Consider the following 21,188-nt stretch of genomic DNA (forward strand, 5'->3'; position numbering starts at 1 on the left):
AATAAACAATAACAGCACATAAGCTGATATAAAGGCAGAGTTATTTTCTAGTTTACTTTAGTCAGTCAGTTCCCTAGGCCCTCAGTGTGTGTTCTCCAGTACGAAAGTATTTTAATCCTACATCTGTGCCACCATCATATTCACTTTCTTTATACATTAGATTAACAAAATAAGAGATAAAAAAAACACCTAATATCTTAAGTGGCCTAGTTGTTGTCCACAGTCAGTGCATAGGAACAATAATAAAAACAGACTTGGGTACTGGGCAATTTATCTCACTGTGAAAAGGTTTGTTTGATAAACAAAGCATATACCAACTGCCGGCAGCGCCAACATCTTCCTTTATAGGAACTGAACTTGCCCTGATGCTTTTATTTGTTAAATAACATGTAGAGTGACAAAAGTCTTTTCCACTTCTTCAGAAGAATCCTATTAAAAGTGGGCTGCCTACTTTTAAAAACTTTGAGATTAATGCATGCACTTAATGTCTGTAAACTAGAACTATGATGTTAACTCCATTAATTAACATGTAACAGCTTTTATTCAGAAATAAAAATACATCAGTAATATGTACTAATGCCCTAAACATGTCAGTTTATGTTTTGTACTTTCATAGTGTTAGCCAAAACAAGTGATAATTTCAGATTTTTATTTTTTTTTTTTACACTTTTTCTCTGTTACAGGAATTTAACCCCGGAATCCATATGCAATGAATTTACTGATGAAGATCTGAACATTGTGACCCTGCGTATTGAAAACAACTTTATTGATACTAGAAAAATTTCATCAACAGAATTTTCTTGCATAAGGTCTTATTCCAACATTGTTCTAAAACCACAAAAGTTTAAGTAGTGACTTGCTTGTAATCCACCAGCATTGTGGTTATCATATTTTTCTGTTACATTCATCATGTGTGGTAAAGCAGTTTAAATGCAAACATTTTGACTGCAAACAGTATGAATATACTCAAGAAAGAGTAGACCCCATTAACTATTTACAATAAGAGCCAAAAAGAAAAGCCAAATAAATTATATCAAGTGAAAAAAGAGATATACTACTAGCGAAGTTCAAAGTGTTTTGGTATACAAATAGGCAAAATGTGATACATTTTGCTTAAAACCCCCCAGGAACCACAGAAACGTTTAAAATGCCTGAAATTCAGTCTATATGGCTTTGTGGTTTGTCAAAAGTTATCCTCCCATTCATTAACACATCTGTAGAAATAGATTCCCCTATCAGATGCAGAACTCAAAAGAGTGTTTTAGATGAAAACATTCTTGTACATTTTGCTAAGCCTGTTTAATGACATTACTCCTTAATACCATTATATAACAATATGGAATTATAAAAATTCAAACATATTATTAACTACCAAAGCACTGGAGACAAATAAGGAGCTGGAATGAGCTAGGACTACACTGCTAATACAGCAAATGGTAAAGTCTACCGAGGCAAAAGAGACACTGGAGTGCTGTTAGAGTTTCTGCTTTTAGTTTAGGCAGTCATTGTATGTTTTATGTTAAATTATAATCACTTTGGAATGCAAAAATAAAATCAGTATGCCTATTAATTTGCTTTGATTTATTTATTAGTAATGGGTTACTCATAACATAACAGGGTTCAGCTTCTCTAAGCATGTGGCAAATGTGGCTGCATGCATGAAATAAGAAGAGAAAAGACTTGAATTAAAATTTTCATTTATGTTTAACTTTTACACAAAATAACTAATTGATCTCATAGATGAAGTACAGTTTTGACATGTTACCAGAGCGGCAGCAGAGGTGGGGTAAGCAATTCAACAGGGAACAACCAGCTCTCTTATGATTTACATCCTGGAACTTAGCCATTACTTAAGTCTAACATTATTTGAACAGGACTTCTTTTAGAGTGATTTGACAAGTAATTTGTGGATTTCTAGTAGGATGCACAATGTCACCTCTTTGGAACTTCTCTAGTAATACAAATAAAATAAATAAAAATAAAATCTATCTAAAGCTTGAGCTTTTCTTACACATTCTACCCTTCCTATAACACTATCTCTCTCTTTTACAAAAAACATACAAGATTACCCAATTCTTAAAGCAATGATAGATAGATAGATAGATAGATAGATAGATAGATAGATAGATAGATAGATAGATAGATAGATAGATAGATAGATAGATAGATAGATACTTTATTAATCCCAAGGGGAAATATATAATAAATATAATAGTAAATAGAAACATTCTCAGCCATCTCTTAGTAGCTTTTCTCCATCATATGTTCCAACTTTACCCAGATAAAGCAAAACACTCTTTCATTTTACCTAAAACAAAAGTCATAATATTACTATTTTGCCAAACCCAAACAGGGTCCTAGGTTTTGTCTGCCCAAAGAAATCAAATAAAAAACAGAAAACATTCAATTGGTTTCAATCGTAAATTGAAGGGAAAACCTGTCCTGTATCAATACATTTAAGGATGTGTATAATGTGGCACTATGAGGAAAATCCACTAAGTAATATAATTTGTAAAGTTTGCATTAGTAAAAAAAAAATATCTACTTGTTGATCTACTATCCCTGCCATGAACTGGTGCCCTGTTCAGGGTTTGTTCCTGCCTTGTATCCTATGCTAGATGGAATAAGCTCCAACCCTGAAGCCATCAACATTGTTCCCTTGGTCTGGATTGAGCGGATTAGAAAATTACATTATTCATTCAGTTACAGTCACTCTAACACTTGCTTTATGCATGGTTATTTTAGAGTCATCAATACAAACTTTAGAACAATCTACACGAGAACAGGCCATTCAGCCCAGCAAAGCTTGCCAGTCCTATCCACTTTAAAGTAACATCAAGTCTAGTTTTGAATTTCCCTAAAGTTCTACTGTCTGCCAGACTACTTGGTAACTTATTCCATGTGTCTATGGTTTATGGTATGGGTCTATGTTCTTGATGAACCCATTTTAAAATAACAGTCTTGATCCAATGAATTAATTCCCTTCATAAGATAAAACACTTCAATAATGTCTCCTCTTATTCTCATTTTGCTTAAACTGAAAGATTCAGCTCTTTTAATCTTTCCTATTAACTCATCCCCAGTAGCCCTGGAATCAGCCTAATTACTCTTCTCTGGACTTTTTCTAGTGCTGCAATGTCCTTTTTGTAGCCTGGTGATAACTGTACACAGTACTCCAGATGAGGCCTCACCAGAGTGTTATAAAGCTTGAGAATAACCTCCTTTGTCTTGTACTCTATACATTGTGCTATATAATAACCTAACATTCCGTTAGCCTTCTTAATGGATTCTGAACATTGTCAGTTGATAGTAATGTGTCAACTATGACACCCAAATCCTTCTCATAAGGTGTACTTTTAATTTTCAGACCCCTATTGTGTATTCAAACCTAACATTTTTAACTCCTACACATACTACTTTAAACTTACTCACTCTGAATTTCATCTGCCACAGATCTACCCAAACATGCATACCATCCAAGTCCCTCTGTAATGATTCAATGTATTCTAGATTCTGTCAATCCACCTATTTTAGTTTTATCTGCAAACTAAACTACCTTATTATTTATATTGACAATATATGTTAGTTAGGCACAACATATGAAATTTAAGGAACTATAATGTTCCTTCCCTTATAAGTTAAGCCTTTCTTAGTTGGGAAGAGGAATGCCTTATTCCCACAGGTCTTGGCCACCTCCAAGCACCTCTTTCTTTAGTAGAAAGAGAGGGGCTCGCAACTGACAAGGTCAATCAGGAAGCCGGCTTAGAGATCAAACCCGATTTGTCCAGTGAGGTTTGGGACGATCCCTCACCTGATTTTCAGAGACAGTTGGAGGACTCTTTGCAACAGGTGCTTACACCTTCAACCTCATCAGATGGGGCTGCTGCTTATGGCGCTGGGAAAACATTGGTTGAAGGGGGGTTGGGGTGGGGTTACTGTGTCAGATTCAGGGGAAGCAGGGGCTGCCACACAGACAGAGTTTGCGCAGTTGCAACAAGGCAACAGCAGGTTAGATTTTGCATTTGAGCAAATACAAGTCACAGATGATTGTTACAATGAAGCGCAGGAGGGCCATAGTTTCAAAACTCCACACTTTTTAGTTAAGAATAGCTTCTTGTATCAGGTGATTTCCGATCGCATTGGGGCAGGCTGATTGAACAGTTGGTGGTTCTGAATGGTCATAAAGAGATGGTATTGTAGATTGCTCAAACACATGCCTTGGAGGGGGGCATCTCGGCACAGAGAAGACAGAAAGAGAGCAAAGTCAGGTTAGTGGCGAGTTTTAAATGTTCCCCACATAAATCATCGAGCAACCAATATATTATGCAGTGAGCCTGCAAACTTGCAGTTGAACCGGCAGCAAATAACCCACCCCTGCCCCTTTTTTTTTTATATATAAATTTTATTGTAATCATTCCATACAAATAGATCAATTTTTACAAAAAAAATAGGATTGAAAACAAATCAACCCCCACCCCTGAGAAAGAGAGCATGGCCAACGGACTAAAACTTAAAAATAGCAAAAATAAATAAATTGAGTTTAATAGGCGGATACAGATAAATGGAGAAGAAAAAGAAAAGGGGACAGAATCTACTTCCTCAGTGCTTTAAGAGCTTATTCTAAACCATTATTGATTAGATCCTGACAGGTTTTGAAAAAGTTTTGCACAGATCCTCTAAGTGAGAATTTGATTTTTTCCAGTTTCAAATACAGTAATCCCTCCTCCATCGCGGGGGTTGCGTTCCAGAGCCACCCGCGAAATAAGAAAATCCGCGAAGTATAAACCATATGTTTATATGGTTATTTTTATATTGTCATGCTTGGGTCACAGATTTGCGCAGAAACACAGGAGGTTGTAGAGAGACAGGAACGTTATTCAAACACTGCAAACAAACATTTGTCTCTTTTTCAAAAGTTTAAACTGTGCTCCATGACAAGACAGAGATGACAGTTCTGTCTCACAATTAAAAGAATGCAAACATATCTTCCTCTTCAAAGGAGTGCGTGTCAGGAGCATAGAATGTCACATAGATAGAGAAAACAATCTCTAGCAAACAAATCAATAGGGCTGTTTGGCTTTTAAGTATGCGAAGCACCGCGGCACAAAGCTGTTGAAGGCGGCAGCTCACACCCCCTCCGTCAGGAGCAGGGAGAGAGAGAGAGAGAGATAGAGTTTGTTTATCAGTCAAAAATCAATACGTGCCCTTCGAGCTTTTAAGTATGCGAAGCACTGTGCAGCATGTCGTTTCAGGAAGCAGCTGCACAAAAGATAGCAATGTGAAGATAATCTTTCAGCATTTTTAGATGAGCGTCCGTATCGTCTAGGTGTGCGAACAGCCCCCCTGCTCAATCCCCATACGTCAGGATCAGAGAAAGTCAGCGCAAGAGAGAGAGAAAAGTAAGCAATCTAGCTTCTCAGCCATCTGCCAATAGCGTCCCTTGTATGAAATCAACTGGGCAAACCAACGGAGGAAGCATGTACCAGAAATTAAAAGACCCATTGTCCGCAGAAATCCGCGAACCAGCAAAAAATCCGCGATATATATTTAAATATGCTTACATATAAAATCCGCAATGGAGTGAAGCTGCGAAAGGCGAAGCGCGATATAGCGAGGGATCACTGTAATATAAAACATCAGTTACCCACTGACTTAAAAGAGGAGAGTTAGGATTCTTCCAGTTTAGCAAAATAAGTCTGCGTGCCAATAGTGTAGTGAAGGCAATCACAGTTAGTTTGTCATTCTCCACTTTAAGATCATCTGGAAGAACACCAAACACAGCTGTTAGTGGATTAGGAGGGATTGTGACACCAAAGCTGTCTGAAAGGCACTTAAAATCTTTTGTCCAGAATGATGTTAATTTGGTGCAGGCCCAAAACATGTGACCCAGTGAGGCTGGAGCTTGATTGCAGTGTTTACAGGTTGGATCTTGCCCTGGAAACATTTTGGACAATTTCAAGCGAGACAGAGGTGCTCGATATATAATTCTGAGCTGAATAATTGTATGCTTTACGCATATGGAGCTCGAATGAATTCTCTACATTGCTACCTTCCACTTCTTTTCTGATATGTTGAGTGAGAGATGCTTTTCCCATTGTCCTCTTGGATCTTTGAAAGGGAGGGACTGTAAAATATTTTTATATATTGCAGAAATGCTGTGTGAGTCCTCAAGACTGAGCAATATTTTTTTCTGGCATAGAGGAAGGTGGGAGATGGAGAAAATCAGGCAGGTTCTGTTTGACAACGTTTCTAATTTGAAGATAGTGAAAGAAATGTGTTGCTGGAAAATTATTTTGGAATGTAATTGTTCACAGGATGCAAAAATGTCTATGTACAGATCTCTAAGCAATTTAATTCCAAATGTTTTCCAGATATTACAAACTGCATATGTTTGCGAGGGTTGAAAAAGGTGGTTCTCATGCAGAGGTGCCACAGATAAAAGATTCTTCATCTTAAAATGCTTTCTACATTGGTTCCATATTCTGAGTGAGTGAAGCACAATTGGGTTATTAGTATATTGGCAATAACTTGCATTTATTGGGGCGCAAAGCAGAGAGTACAGAGAAGTACTGCAGGATTTTATTTCTATTGCGGACCAAGTCTGTGTATATTCATCTGTTTGTGTCCAGGTTTTTATAGCTTGTATGTTTGCTGCCCAGTAGTAAAAGTTAGGTAGAGCCGTGCCACCTTCTGTCTTAAGTCTTTGTAGATAGATAGACAGACAGACAGACAGACACTTTATTAATCCCATTGAGAAATTCACATTCTCCAGCAGCAGCATAATGATACAATAAATAATATTAAATTAAAGAATGATAACAATGCAGGTGAAAAACAGACAATAACTTTGTATAATGTTAAATGTTAACGTTTACACCCCCGGGTGGAATTGAAGAGTCGCATAGTTTGGGGGAGGAACGATCTCCTCAATCTGTCAGTGGAGCAGGACATTGACAGCAGTCTGTCGCTGAAGCTGCTCTTCTGTCTGGAGATGATACTATTTAGTGGATGCAGTGGATTCTCCATAATTGATAGGAGCCTGCTGAGCGTCCTTCGCTCTGCCACAGATGTTAAACTGTCCAGCTCCATGCCAACAATAGAGCCTGCATTCCTCACCAGTTTGTCCAGGCGTGAGGCGTCTTTCCTCTTAATGCTGCCTCCCCAGCACACCACCGCGTAGAAGAGGGCGCTCGCCACAACTGTCTGATAGAACATCTGCAGCATCTTACTGCAGATGTTGAAGGACGCCAGCCTTCTAAGGAAGTATAGTCGACTCTGTCCTTTCTTGCACAGCGCATCAGTATTGACAGTCCAGTCTAATTGTAGAGTCACTCTTTGAATACGTGGATGCTTTAGGTTCCAAATAAATGAGGTTATGGTTGAATCTAATTGCTTAAAGAATGAACACACTCTTCCCCCTCCTTGTGCGGGGCTTTGAACATTTAAAAGACTGGGGCGTGGTCATCTGAATGTCTCACTCTTCTGTCCACTCTCCCCAAGACTCCCTCTGCTCCTGTTGCTGCTCCCCAGCCATTGTACCCACTTGAAGAGGAAGACTTTGTGTTCTTTTGACCAGGAGTCAGGAGGCTGAGCCATCACGTTTGACAGCTGTTTCCTGTGAGGCCAGACTGCTTCTAGAAGGTACTTGTATTTGTAACTGTCAGGACAGCAATAAAGATTTTACTCCTCTGAAAACTTTCTCTGTTCTCTTCTGCAACTTTGTGACCCAAGCTTGACAACTGGTACCAGAAGTGGGGTGTTGCACAGATGGATCCTCAGAACATTCTCCTTCTGCACCAGCCCCTTCCGGAGGTATCGGCTAGCTAGCAGACAGAGTTTGTGTGCCTGCAGGGAGCGGACAGCTCCTTAGAGTTTGCATTTAAACAAGCTTTTACCTCTAGTGACGCCTGTTATACTCCTGTCCCCCGGCTTCAAGAGTCCACACTTTCTCATTAAAAGCGGCTCCCTTTATTGGGTAATTTCCAGCCGTGCAAACAACTTAATTACCACCTCACTTATAGAAATGCACTGTAGTAGAACTATAATAACAGATCATAGATTAAATAAAAAATATACACAAAGCGGTATAACACTAGAATACCTGAAGTCATAATGCCGGGTCACCTTAAATTCCCTCACACTTCCTCCTCAGCATCTTCATTTTGCAAATCTGTCAAGAAGCACTGCCAGCAAGCAGCCTGCTATCCCATCCCCCATCGACATAGCTCAAATCAGACAAAAAGTTCTCCCAGCTCAAGGTTGTTATCTGGGTGTGAGGTAGGTCTGGAGTTGTACAGGGTAAATATATTGTCATTTGGAAAACATGCATTTTATGTGTGTTCTGTGTGTACAATAATCATGGTAAATGTAGGATGACAGGAAATGTGAGGCAAGAAATGGTGAACACATAAATAAAACAAACTTTTTTCATGTTATAGTGCTAATGAAAACATGTTGACATGAAGCATATAATGTGACTGAGGTCCAAATATCAAATAAACACTTTCACAAAAGGTACAAGTATAACAAAACAAGTGTGCTTCTATTGAAGAATACAACCAAAGAAAAAGAAATTGGGTTACAGTACGATGCTGATACGCCTACTTGGCTGGTGCAGAGGTAAGAACTGCTGTCTCATAATCAAGTGGTTGCAGGTTCGATTCCAGGTCCTTCCTGCATTTACAGTTTTGAGTAGTAAGCAGCTGTTATTGTTATTATTATAGAATAAAAACATGCATTTGATTTGAGTCTGTAACAGCCAGTGTAAATTTACAGAACTTGTAAAGGTTACCTTTTTTATTATTCAGTTTTATTCTCTCATCATCTAAACTCAACTTGCTCATTAGAATGCCTCCTAAAACTACTAGTGAAACTTGTAATGCTTTTGGTATTTTTGTAAACACAAAATAAATCTTATTACAAATAATATAGTACAGTAGACCCAGCGAAGTCGCAGTTAAGGGTTCCCGGACTCAGTCGTTCGCGGATTTTTTCTTAGAACCAAACTATTAATTGTTAGCGGAAAGCACAAATATCCTCCACAATTTTTATGGCTTTTTTCATGGCAATACTGTGCTGTAGAGAGAACAGGAAGCAACCGCTGAGGGAAACGCGGTTTGGGATGGTGAAAGTAGCCAATCCGAAAGCGTTATTCATTTCTCCTTGCTGATGATTGACTGCTGCTTTGTGACGCGTCTATAGCTGAGTGTCCTCATGTTTTCCATTTTGTTATTGTTTTGTTATTCTTAAATGCACACAATGTCATCAAATCGCCCTGCACCTTCTAAGGCTTCTGGAACTGAGCCTAAGCGCCAGAAGAAGCTTAAAACACTCCAGGAGAAGGTTGAACTACTGGATTTACTCCGGGAAGTAAAAAGTTTTGCTGCAGTAGCGCGCCACTATGGCATTAATGAAAGCACTGTATGCTACATAAAGAAGAACAAAGCAGCGATCTGGAGTACTGTATCTGTAAGTTTCTGTGATAGTGCCAAAAAGGTAACGACCGTAAGGAATAAAAATATTGTCAGGATGAAATCTGCCTTGGCACTGTGGATCACCAACTGCAGGAAGAACATCCCCTTGGACGGTAACATCATCCGTGAGAAAGCACGGAAATTGTACCAGCAGTTTGCTGCAGGAGACAATGTAGCAACTTCCTATCACAATGCTACTGAAACCTATAAAGAAAAGCCAGCACAAAACCCCACCAGAAGAAGACCCGTACAAAGATACGACTCATCCTGAAGAAGAGGCGCCACCCGAGGAGTTTTAAATCCTGTGCAGTGCTACTTCATCATCATCAATATCATTCATCATTGGTGAGTACCCGTTCTTTTTACTGTATTTTAATTAAATGAAATTATTATGTATTTACTCTACTTATAACAAAGAAAACTACAGCGCATACCAAAGAAAATGAGCTTGCATGAATTACAGTATGTATAGCGGTAACATCGGTATTTTACATTCTAGCACCACGGGAGACATAACAGTACAGTACTGTACAGTATACGGGTTTACCTTTACATTCTGTTTTTAGGTAATGTATTAAGGTAATTTTTTAGGTAATGTATTAATGTATTAAGCTGAGTTTGCAACGAAATTAAATTGCTTTGGTGGCATACTGTATTTATGGGTTGAAACTATAAAAATAGGCATTTATAAGGCATTATTTAACCACATCCAAAAGTCGCGGTTTTTCACAATTCGTGGGTGCTCTAGGAATGTAAGCCCTGTGAATTTTGGGGGTGTACTGTACATCCCCCCCAAAGTTAATCTTGTCAAACCCCAGCATGCCCTTTTCAGGCAAGTTAAATTTGTTCACTGAAATAGATCTACCCGAACTATATTGAATAATTTTTCATCTGAAACCCTCTACCTGTGTCCTTGACCCAATAGCAACAGACTTTTTCAAAGAAGTCCCTGATGTGCCAATTGATACTGCACTTGATACAGCGAACTCAGATATGGGTCCCTCACAGATGGTCTAAAGACTGTAGTTGTTAAACTCCTATTCAAGAAAAATAATCTCGACTCCTCAGTCTTTGACAACTTTAGACAAATTTTTAACCTGCCTTTCTTAAGTAAAATTCTAGAAAAGACAATTTTTAAGCAACTAAATAATTGTTTGATTAAACATCCTATTCTTGACAAATTTCAGTCAGGTATTAGAATAAATCATAGTACAGGAACTGCACTGGTTAAAGTAGTAAATGATTTGTTCTTGTTCTCTTAGACCTGAGTGCAGCATTTGACACCACAGGCCACAATATTATTATTAATTGCCTTAGACAATAGGCAGGCTTCTCCAGTGGTGTCTTAAATTGGTTTCAGTCTTGTTTAACAGGTAGACTATCTACCTATCTAACTATCTTTGTTAGTTGTGGTGATTATACTTTGAAGACCCATGATATTGTATATTGTGTACCACAAGTATCAATCTACATAGTTCCATTAGGTCAGATTACCTCAAAACACAAGGTGAGCTACCACAACTATACAGATAACACACAACATTATTTATCAATAGCAGCTGATGACCTGATGCTCTTGGCTCTCTGATACAAAGTCATAGCAGTATTTCTGAATTGATGAGTAGTAACTTTCTTAAACTAAACAAGGAAAAAACAGAAATCTTAGTGATTGGCAAATATATAAATAGTGAAGGTATTAGAAATATACTTGATCCCTGTCAAGAGGTTAAATTCTTTCCCTATAAAGTGCCTCATTCGGAAATCTGCTGTATTCTTGATCTATTCTAGTAATTTTGCTAATGAACTCTGATGCCTTCTTGGTTCCCAATTTATTTTTGTGGGAAAGATATGAAACAATCTGTCCTCTTAAAAAACCTTCAGAGTTTCCCCAGAGTATTTTTGCAGAGACCTCTGTGGATGCATTTGTCTCTAAAAATATTCACTTTACTTGGACGTGAATTCTGTACAGTTCTCATCAGCTGATGACATGGACAACAGCAACGAAATGATTGTATAGGGAATAGTGGTTTAAGTTCCATGATCAGAGGGAAGAGATTAAAATCGTGTCATAATTGCAAGATTTGATAGTGAGCAATAAATAATTATCTATAAAGAAATAATCAATTCTTGAATAATTATGATGTTCTAATGAGAAGAAGGAATAAGCTCTCGAGCTTGAAATTAAAAATCTCCTTGTGTCTAAGTTATGATCCATTACAAACATTATTGCCACTGTAGTTGAAGGCCTATCTAGGTCTGGATTTAAAACACAATTGAAGTCTCTGAGCCTGGAGAAGTTCACCCCGGATACCACAGATCCCTGCAGCGTTTCCCCCAGTGAGACTGGGTGGTTCACAGCTAATTGGAGGATCAGCCTCAAGAACCGTGGACCCAGAGATATCCAACGTCCTAGCCAGAGGATCAGTTTTGAACAACTGCTCAAAGTAGCCAGCCCAGCGGGTCACAACTGCAGTGTCATCCGTAAGGACTGTTCCATCAGCTGCCCTGACTGCGACTCTACGAGGAACAGATTCAGATGTACGTAATGCTTCAGTTTCTCTGTAAGCAGGACGTGGGGCGCTAGACCACAGATGGTGTGTCACTTGCTCACAGATTCCTCTAACAAACGCCTCTTTATCAGCCCTCAGAGCCCTCACAGCTGTTCCTGTTCATTAAGGCTGTCCTCCTGGCATTGCAAGCAATCTTTGCCTCCATTTGGGAGACTGCGGCAGCTACAGAGGGATAACACTGCTCTCGGTGCCAGGTAAGGTCCTTGCTAGGGTCGTCCTCAATAGGATCCGTGATCACTTGCTCACCTACCAGCGACCAGAACAGTCTGGTTTTACGCCTAAGAAGTCTACCATCGACCGCATCCTGGCACTGAGGGTTCTCATGGAGCGCAAATGCGAATATTGGCAGAGTTTCTTTGCAGCCTTTGTTGATTTTCGCAAAGCATTCGACTCAGTTGATCGAGCTGCCCTGTGGGACATCCTGAGGATTTGCAGGATCCCCTCGAGGTTGCTGGATATCATGGCCAGCCAGTACACTGGTACTGTGAGTGCTGTGCAGAGTGGAGGCAGGACCTCTGCGTTTTCTCAGTTGATTCTGGGGTTTGTCAGGGGTGTGTTCTGACTCCTACTCTGTTCAATGCTTGTATGGACTGGGGGTTGGGCAAGGTCATGGGGTCCAGCGGCTGTGGGGCATATGTTGGTGAAGAAAGGTTCACGGATCTTGACTTTGCTGACGATGCTATGATCTTCGAGGAGTCAATGGAGGCTCTGATCAGGGCGCTCGAGAGACTGAGCGAGGAGTCTGCGTGTCTGGGCTTGCGAGTGTCCTGGATAAAAACCAAGATTCAGGCCTTTAATGACCTCTTGGTCACAGCCATCAGTAGTGTGTCTGTTTGCGGAGAGAGTGTTAACCTTGTTGAGAGGTTTACTTACCTTGGCAGTGACATTCATGTCTCTGGTGACTCTTCCTATGAAGTCAGTAGATGGATTGGGAGAGCATGGGGGGGGAGGGGGTTATGAGGTCACAGGAAAAGGGTGTGTGGCGCTCCTGATATCTATGCAAAAGGACACAGGTCCAAGTCTTTAGAGTCCTGGTGCTTCCTGTCTTGCTATATGGTTGCGAGACATGGATGCTATCCAGTGACTTGAGAAGAAGACTGGACTCCTTTGGTACTGTGTCTCTCCAGAAAATCCTTGGGTACCATTGGTTTGACTTTGTGTCGAATGCTAATGGAGTCCCGAATGAGGCACATTACCTGCATTATGAGGGAGCATCAGTTATGGCACTACGGCCATGTGGCGCGTTTCCCCGAAGGTGATGCAGCTCATAAGATCCTTATTGTTGGGGACCTGAGTAGCTGGACCAGGCCAAGGGGTCGCCCACATAACACTTAGCTGTGGCAGATAGAGAGTCATTTCCGGAGGGAGACTGGACTGCGTGTGTCTGCCTGGGGGGGTTGCAAACCAGGATCCCGAGTTATTTCATTGTGTAGTGGGTGCGGCAACACACTGTACTAGTGCATGCTCCCCAACTTGACTTGAAGTCTCTGACCGCTATAATTTTATGAGTTCATATTAGCAGTAGATGCAAATACACTTTACCATCCACATTAGGTGCGTAGATATTTATAAAAATTACTTTAGATTTCAATAAATTATCCATCATCATGACATAGTGCCCTTCAGGATCAGATACTATATCTGATAATACAAATGAGATTGCTTTATGTATTAAAATTCCTACACCTCTAGTTCTCTTTGTAAAACTGGAGTGAAAGATTTAACTAATCCAATCTGTTTGAAACCGGAAATGGTCCTTACTTAGTTTCCTGTAAAAAATACTATCTTGGCATGTAGGCCTGTTAGGTGATAAAATACTTTTTGTCCTTTTTAGATCATGATTGAGACCTTTGACATTCCAGGTCACAAAGATCACTGTTTGGTCAGAGAGACACTTAGGGGGGAAAAAAAGAAAAAAAAATTGAGATATTTTATAATAATACAGTTTAGATGCAATAATGTTAAACAGTACCCATAGAGTGAAATAAAAAAAATGGAGATCTCTTATAATAGTACAGTCAGAAGAATTTGAAGCCTCCTTTCCTTTGTTGAGGATATGTATGGCATTACATTTAAAACCTATTCATTTTGCAAATTTAAACATTTGACATAAGTGAAAAAGATGACAGCTCACTGCTGATGGGTCACATGATCACTCATGCAAAGCAAACCCAAATTATGTATTTCTTTCCTAAACTCAGTCCATAATGTAATAAAACAATAATGAAAGCTTTTTGAAAATAAACTAGTAGTGAGTATTTAAACCTTATGGAATCTTTAAATATTAAGTGCAATTCTGTTCTGAAATTCAAGCTCTGCCATAAAAGAAGTAGCAAGCCTAAAAGTTCATGTTCCTTCCTGGAAGTCTAACTACAATCTGCGAACATTTTGTTGTCATACAGGGATATAACTGGACACTAAGAATATTCCATTAACTTTTTAGCTTATGGGGGTAAAACAGAATCTTCCATTATCTATGTGAACCTACATTTTATTCAAATTAAGAAAAACATTATGTAAATTTATCATTAACATTAAGAGATTTGATCTAACACCTGAAGCTATTTAAATTCATTATAAATTCCTTCATGCACTTTGACATAACAGGTACTATTACTGAAGCTAAAAAATAGGCAAACTCTTTGAACATACCTCATTTCATAGATGCCTTATATTTACCAAATTCCTATAATTTTAATAAAACTTGCACATTGGCCAGATCTGGCCCATGGTGCTGACAATTGAGGAGTGAAAGAGGTAGCATCTAGTGTTAAGGAAGAAATACCATGCTAAAAAAACGTCCTTGTAATTACGTAACGGAGGATCATTTAATTACATTTACCTATTCCTAAGTTCACATAATGGATTGGCAGCTATAGGTTAATAAAGATTGTGAGTACCTATCCATAGATTTCCTAAGAACGTCTGACACATAATTTATTTCTTGCAAATTGCTTCTAAATAAGTTTCATTTCGTTGTGTTTTTTTTTTTTTTTTTAAATATTCTGTGTAGAAAAGGCGCTATACAGGCACCTGACCCGGCACAGAAGGACACAGAGGCACGTATAAAACAAGGACTTTTATTTTTCTTCTTCACCCGTGGGCGCACATCTTCCCTGTGACCCACAGGCAATACACAGTCCCAAAAGCACTCTTTTCCACAACAACAACAGCAACACTCTTTTCTCCTCTCCCACCACTCCTCCGCAAGCGTAGTCCTCCTCCTCCCGACCCTGGCTCTCTGAGTGGTGGTGGCTGGCCCTTTTTATACCCCACCCGGAAGCATTCCAGGTGCTTGATCACCTGGTCCTAATTGCATTTCCGGGTGGGGCTGAAGATTCGACCAGCCAGGCTGCAGACTATATGCAGCTCCCCCTAGCGGCCATCCGAGTCCCCAAACAGGCTGTGGAGGACTCCATCTCCCATGGAGCCATTAGCTAGGCTGGGGGATCACCGTCCGCCAGGGAGACTGCCACCAAGCGTCCCGGGGGAGATATTGAGCTGTCCATGGTGGCTCCCCCGGAACAGATGCAGCAGGGGCATCCCTGCCGGGCATGGGACCCGGCTGTCCTTCACAGCTGACTGCAGAATTTAGTAACAGAAAGGCAAAGGGACTTTCCACTTAAGGAAACAAACTTGCAAAAAAAGTTTAACATTCACTAATTCTACATGGTAGATAAATTAGTAAATCTTAATAATTCAGTAGAAAATGTTTTTACAAATGGCACACACTTTTGTTGCTCATATCAGATATAGGGTTAACTAATGTAATTCATATGTATGGCTTACTTGGCAGCGAGTGAATTTAATTTTAATGTTCATTTATTGTGCTTTAAAAGCAACTATAGCAAAGAAGTTATTTGGACATTTTCTATACCACTTTATCCAGTTTTTTGGGTTAGTAAAGGAACACTGAAGAACTGACAACTATTCAAAATAAGGTCAATTAGGTACACATGTAAATGGAAATGCTTTTTCAACTTTTAAAAAGACTGGATTCTGCTTAGTGGGAAAAAAAACTGCAAATGTATAACTTCAGAGGAGCTATTAATCACCACCGACTGTTGTAGAGGTTCTTTTACACTAACATTCTGTGAAAATGCATTTTGTATTTTTTTTAATACAAAAATTGTTATTTATAACACATAACACTAATTCTTACATGGTACTTGACAATTATATTTCCAAGAAGTAGTAGAATTATACAAACTAGTGTGAACCCAGCAAGCAATGGTTTCTCGACACAACAATCTCTTCAGTATCACAATATCTGTGGCTGAGTTTTTTTTTTTTTTTTAAAGAACATTAGAACAATATAGACAAGAACAGGCCATTCAACCCAATAAAGCTTGCCTGTCCTATCCACCTGATTTTCCAAAATAACATCAAGTCTACTGTTAAAAGCCCTAAAAGTCCTACTGTCTACCACACTACTTGGTAGCTTATTCCATATGTCAATAGATCTCCGTGTAAAGAAAAACATCTTAATGTTTGTGCGAAATTTACCTTTAATTAGTTTCCAACTGTACTCCTGTGTTCTTGATGACCTCATTTTAAAGTAACAGTCTCAATCTATTGTACTAATTTCCTGCATAATTTTAAACTTTTCAATCATGACTCCTCTTAATCTTCTTTTGCTTAAATTGAAAAGGCTCACCTTTTTCAATCTTTTCTCATAATTCATCGTCTGTAGCACTGGAATCAGTCTAGTTGCTCTTCTCTGGACTTTTTCCTTATGCTGCTATGACCTTTGTAGCCAGGAGACTAAAACTACACACAGTACTCCAGGTAAGGTCTAACCAGTATTTTATAAAGCTTCAGCATAACATCCTTAGACTTGTACTCTACACATCTATAACCTAACATTCTGTAAGCCTTCTTAATGGCTTCTGAACACAGTCTAGCAGTCTACTACAACACCTAAACCATTTTCATAAGGTGAACTTTCGATTTCGAGACCTCCCATTGAGTATTCAAACCTAATATTTTTTATTCCAATGTGTAATACTTTACATTTACTAACATTAAAATTAATTTTCCACAAATCTGCCCAAGCCTGTATGCTATTCAAGTCCCTCTGTAATGATTCTAGATTATCTGCCAATCCACCTATCTTGTTATTTATATCCTATCCAAATCATTTATATACAGTGCATCCAGAAAGTATTCACAGCGCATCACTTTTTCCACATTTTGTTATGTTACAGCCTTATTCCAAAATGGATTAAATTCATTTTTTTCCTCAGAATTCTGCACACAACGCCCCATAATGACAACGTGAAAAAGTTTACTTGAGGTTTTTGCAAATTTATTAAAAATAAAAAAGCTGAGAAATCACATGTACATAAGTATTCATAGCCATTGCTCAATACTTTGTCGATGCACCTTTGGCAGCAATTACAGCCTCAAGTCTTTTTGAATATGATGCCACAAGCTTGGCACACCTATCCTTGGCCAGTTTCGCCCATTCCTCTTTGCAGCACCTCTCAAGCTACATCAGGTTGGATGGGAAGCGTCGGTGCACAGCCATTTTAAGAACTCTCCAGAGATGTTCAATCGGATTCAAGTCTGGGCTCTGGCTGGGCCACTCAAGGACATTCACAGAGTTATCCTGAAGCCACTCCTTTGATATCTTGGCTGTGTGCTTAGGGTCGTTGTCCTGCTGAAAGATGAACTGTCGCCCCTGTCTGAGGTCAAGAGCGCTCTGGAGGAGGTTTTCATCCAGGATGTCTCTGTACATTGCTGCAGTCATCTTTCCCTTTATCCTGACTAGTCTCCCAGTTCCTGCCGCTGAAAAACATTCCCACAGCATGATGCTGCCACCACCATGCTTCACTGTAGAGATGGTGCCAGGTTTCCTGCAAACGTGACGCCTGGCATTCACACCAAAGAGTTCAATCTTTGTCTCATCAGACCAGAGAATTTTCTTTCTCATGGTCTGAGAGTCCTTCAGGTGCCTTTTGGCAAACTCCAGGCGGGCTGCCATGTGCCTTTTACTAAGGAGTGGCTTCCGTCTGGCCACTCTACCATACAGGCCTGATTGGTGGATTGCTGCAGAGATGGTTGTCCTTCTGGAAGGTTCTCCTCTCTCCACAGAGGACCTCTGGAGCTCTGACAAAGTGACCATCAGGTTTTGGTCACCTCCCTGACTAAGGCCCTTCTCCCCCGATCGCTCAGTGTAGATGGCCGGCCAGCTCTAGGAAGAGTCCTGGTGGTTTCGAACTTCTTCCACTTACGGATGATGGAGGCCACTGTGCTCATTGGGACCTTCAAAGCAGCAGAAATTTTTCTGTAACCTTCCCCAGATATGAGCCTCAAGACAATTCTGTCTCGGAGGTCTACAGACAATTCCTTTGACTTCATGATTGGTTTGTGCTCTGACATGAACTGTCAACTGTGGGACCTTATATAGACTGGTGTGTGCCTTTCCAAATCATGTCCAGTAAACTGAATATACCACATGTGGACTCCAATTAAGCTGCAGAAACATCTCAAGGATAATCAGGGGAAACAGGATGCACCTGAGCTCAATTTTGAGCTTCACAGCAAAGGCTGTGAATACTTATGTACATGTGCATTCTCAATTTTTTTATTTTTAATAAATTTGCAAAAACCTCAAGTAAACTTTTTTCACGTTGTCATTATGGGGTGTTGTGTGTAGAATTCTGAGGAAAAAAATGAATTTAATCCATTTTGGAATAAGGCTGTAACATAACAAAATGTGGAAAAAGTGATGCGCTGTGAATACTTTCCGGATGCACTGTGTGTATATGTATATGTATATATATGTATATATATATATATATATATATATATATATATATATATATATATATATATATATATATATATATTAAAAATAGCAGCCGCCCTAGCACTGACACCTGTGGGACGCCGCTCTTAACATCAGCCAATTCTGAAAAGTTTCCTCACACCATAACCCTCTGTTTCCTGTGTAGGCCAATTTACACCTATCTACACAAAACACCTGAACTCCCACTTCTTTTAGTTTGATGCCGAACCTCTCATGTGGCACTTTGTCAAATGCTTTATGAAAGTCAAGAAAATCAATAATATCATATGCTCCACTTTGATCATATCCTTTGTTGTACCTGGTTGAATTCCAGCATGTTAATAAAAGCATGACCTCCCTTTTCTGAACCCATGCTGACTATTCAGTAAAACTCCTATTCTTGCCATGTGTTGTGCAATCTTTTCCTTAATTATTAAGCTTACTGGCTTATAGTTGCTTGGATCTGCCCGATTGCCATTTTACAGCCCTTCAGAATTTCCCTAGTGTGCTGTGACTTCATAAAAAAAAAAATGTGTCAAGGGTTTATATATGTACTCAATAACTTTCTTAAGAACATGAGGATAAATATTATCTGGTCCTGGTGATTTGTTTGATTTCAGCCTATTTAATCTGAGCAGTACTTCTCCCTCTGCATTTCCAAATCACTTAGTAGTCGCCTTTACTGCTGTAGAGGTTATCGATTTCCACATTTTTGAAGACCTCAGAAAAATGTGAGTTTAGAGCATCTGCTATTTTACAGTTTGTATTTTTTAATTCCCCTTTGCCATTCCTGATACACTTCACCTCCTCCTTGACTGTTCTTTTACTACTAACATATAGAAAGAATCTCTTTGGATCATCCTTGGCCTTATTTGCTATATTCCTCTCTAACTGCCTTTTAGCTTCCGTTCCTTATCCTTCTTAATAGTTACCCTCATGCTCTCATACACCTTTTATTCACATTGGAGTTATTAGTTTGATACACCTTAAACAGCTATTTTTTTTTTCTTTGTAAATTCTTTTTCAACTCTTTATTAACCCACACCAGATTTTTTAAAATTTCTTACCAATTACAAATGTAGGCATGCACCTGTCCTGCATTATAATGGAATATGTTTTTAAACCTATTCCATTGTTCCTTGAATGTCAAACCACACTTAGTTTATCCTAGCCCATCCTCCTTAGACTTTACTGCATCTACTCAAAATTTGCCCTACCAAAGTTATTTGAACTTATATCATAAATATAGCCAGAGAAGACAACTCAAAAAAGTATTTAGTATTTGTTATGCCAGTTAGGAACGTATTCAATAAAACTCACACAAAATATTAGAAAAGTAAAAGTAACAACTACTAGTGCAATCTTATATGTTTGATTGATACATATTAGAGCAATTCAAATTCTGATAATTTTCCGCTTTTCAGATAAGGTTTCCAAATCATAGTATGTTGAACTCAAGAAATTACACCTTTAAGCATTTTACAGCAGTATATCGAAGATATGCTTTTCATTAAACTTAAACTGATACAGACCAAAAGTATTCTAGTATTGCTAACCATATATCTTAATAGAATACTTCAGCATTTACACAGGAAAAACAGATACACATGTCAGATAGTTGTTGGGAGGAATGGACTGAATGATCTGCAGTTGGTAAGGAAGTATAAGATTTCCATGCAAATCATGAATGGTTCATAACAAGCACAATGTTCAAACACAAGGTTATGCATATGTATATGTATATGGCACCACAGTGTCTTGGGTTAAAAGTCAATGATGAAACCTGCAGTTGTGTCAGGTGATCTGAAGCCATATGCTCTGGACACTATACAGCTTGTTCTTCTTTGCCACTGAAGTAAACCTAACACTGTTTGATGGACTGTAGTGGTAATAAAAGCTTTCAGGCTGTAAAAACATGTCATTCAAGAAAGTCAACAGAAAGGTCTCCAGTTCCTCATGAGAGGTGTTGGCAGGCCAAAGAGACAGAAGCTGCAGCAATGGCCAAAATGAAGTCCCATATGTGATTGTCACAAAGGGATCAAGAATTAAGTGTCATTAATTAAATACAAGAATGAAAATGATGGATTCACATGAATTCAAAATGTAATTTTTAGTCTTCATTTCAAACAGTAGGAGAGAAAGAGTTTAATTAAATCACCACACAAAGGAAGTTGGAGAGAGCATACATAGCAAGAAAAAATATTCATGGAGAGTTGCATAGTGAGGGGGTTAGGGAAAAGACTTTCATGAGAAGATCTCAAATAAAGATACTAATTCTGAATATTCTAGGGAGACACTCTATGGAAGGTGTTACTGTGAATTAAGAAATATGGAAAAAAACAAACCCCTCCT

General features: G+C 38.9%; 2 protein-coding genes across 3 annotated transcripts in view; one reads left to right on the plus strand and one right to left on the minus strand.

Annotated features, from left to right (window-relative positions):
* Window positions 1-1,570, plus strand: part of ecm2 (extracellular matrix protein 2, female organ and adipocyte specific) — a 30,630-nt gene extending 29,060 nt beyond the window's left edge. For both annotated transcript variants that reach the window (XM_028824279.2, XM_028824280.2), the window contains exon 10: window positions 684-1,570. In XM_028824279.2, coding sequence (XP_028680112.1) covers window positions 684-852 — 169 coding nt within the window. In that variant the 3' untranslated portion in view covers window positions 853-1,570. The remainder of the gene's footprint in view (window positions 1-683) is intronic.
* cenpp (centromere protein P) overlaps window positions 1-21,188 on the minus strand; it is a 410,887-nt gene that overhangs the window by 51,029 nt on the left and 338,670 nt on the right. The gene's annotated exons all lie outside the window — the stretch shown is intronic.

Source organism: Erpetoichthys calabaricus, chromosome 18 (assembly GCF_900747795.2).
Source record: "Erpetoichthys calabaricus chromosome 18, fErpCal1.3, whole genome shotgun sequence".
Lineage (NCBI taxonomy): Eukaryota > Metazoa > Chordata > Cladistia > Polypteriformes > Polypteridae > Erpetoichthys > Erpetoichthys calabaricus.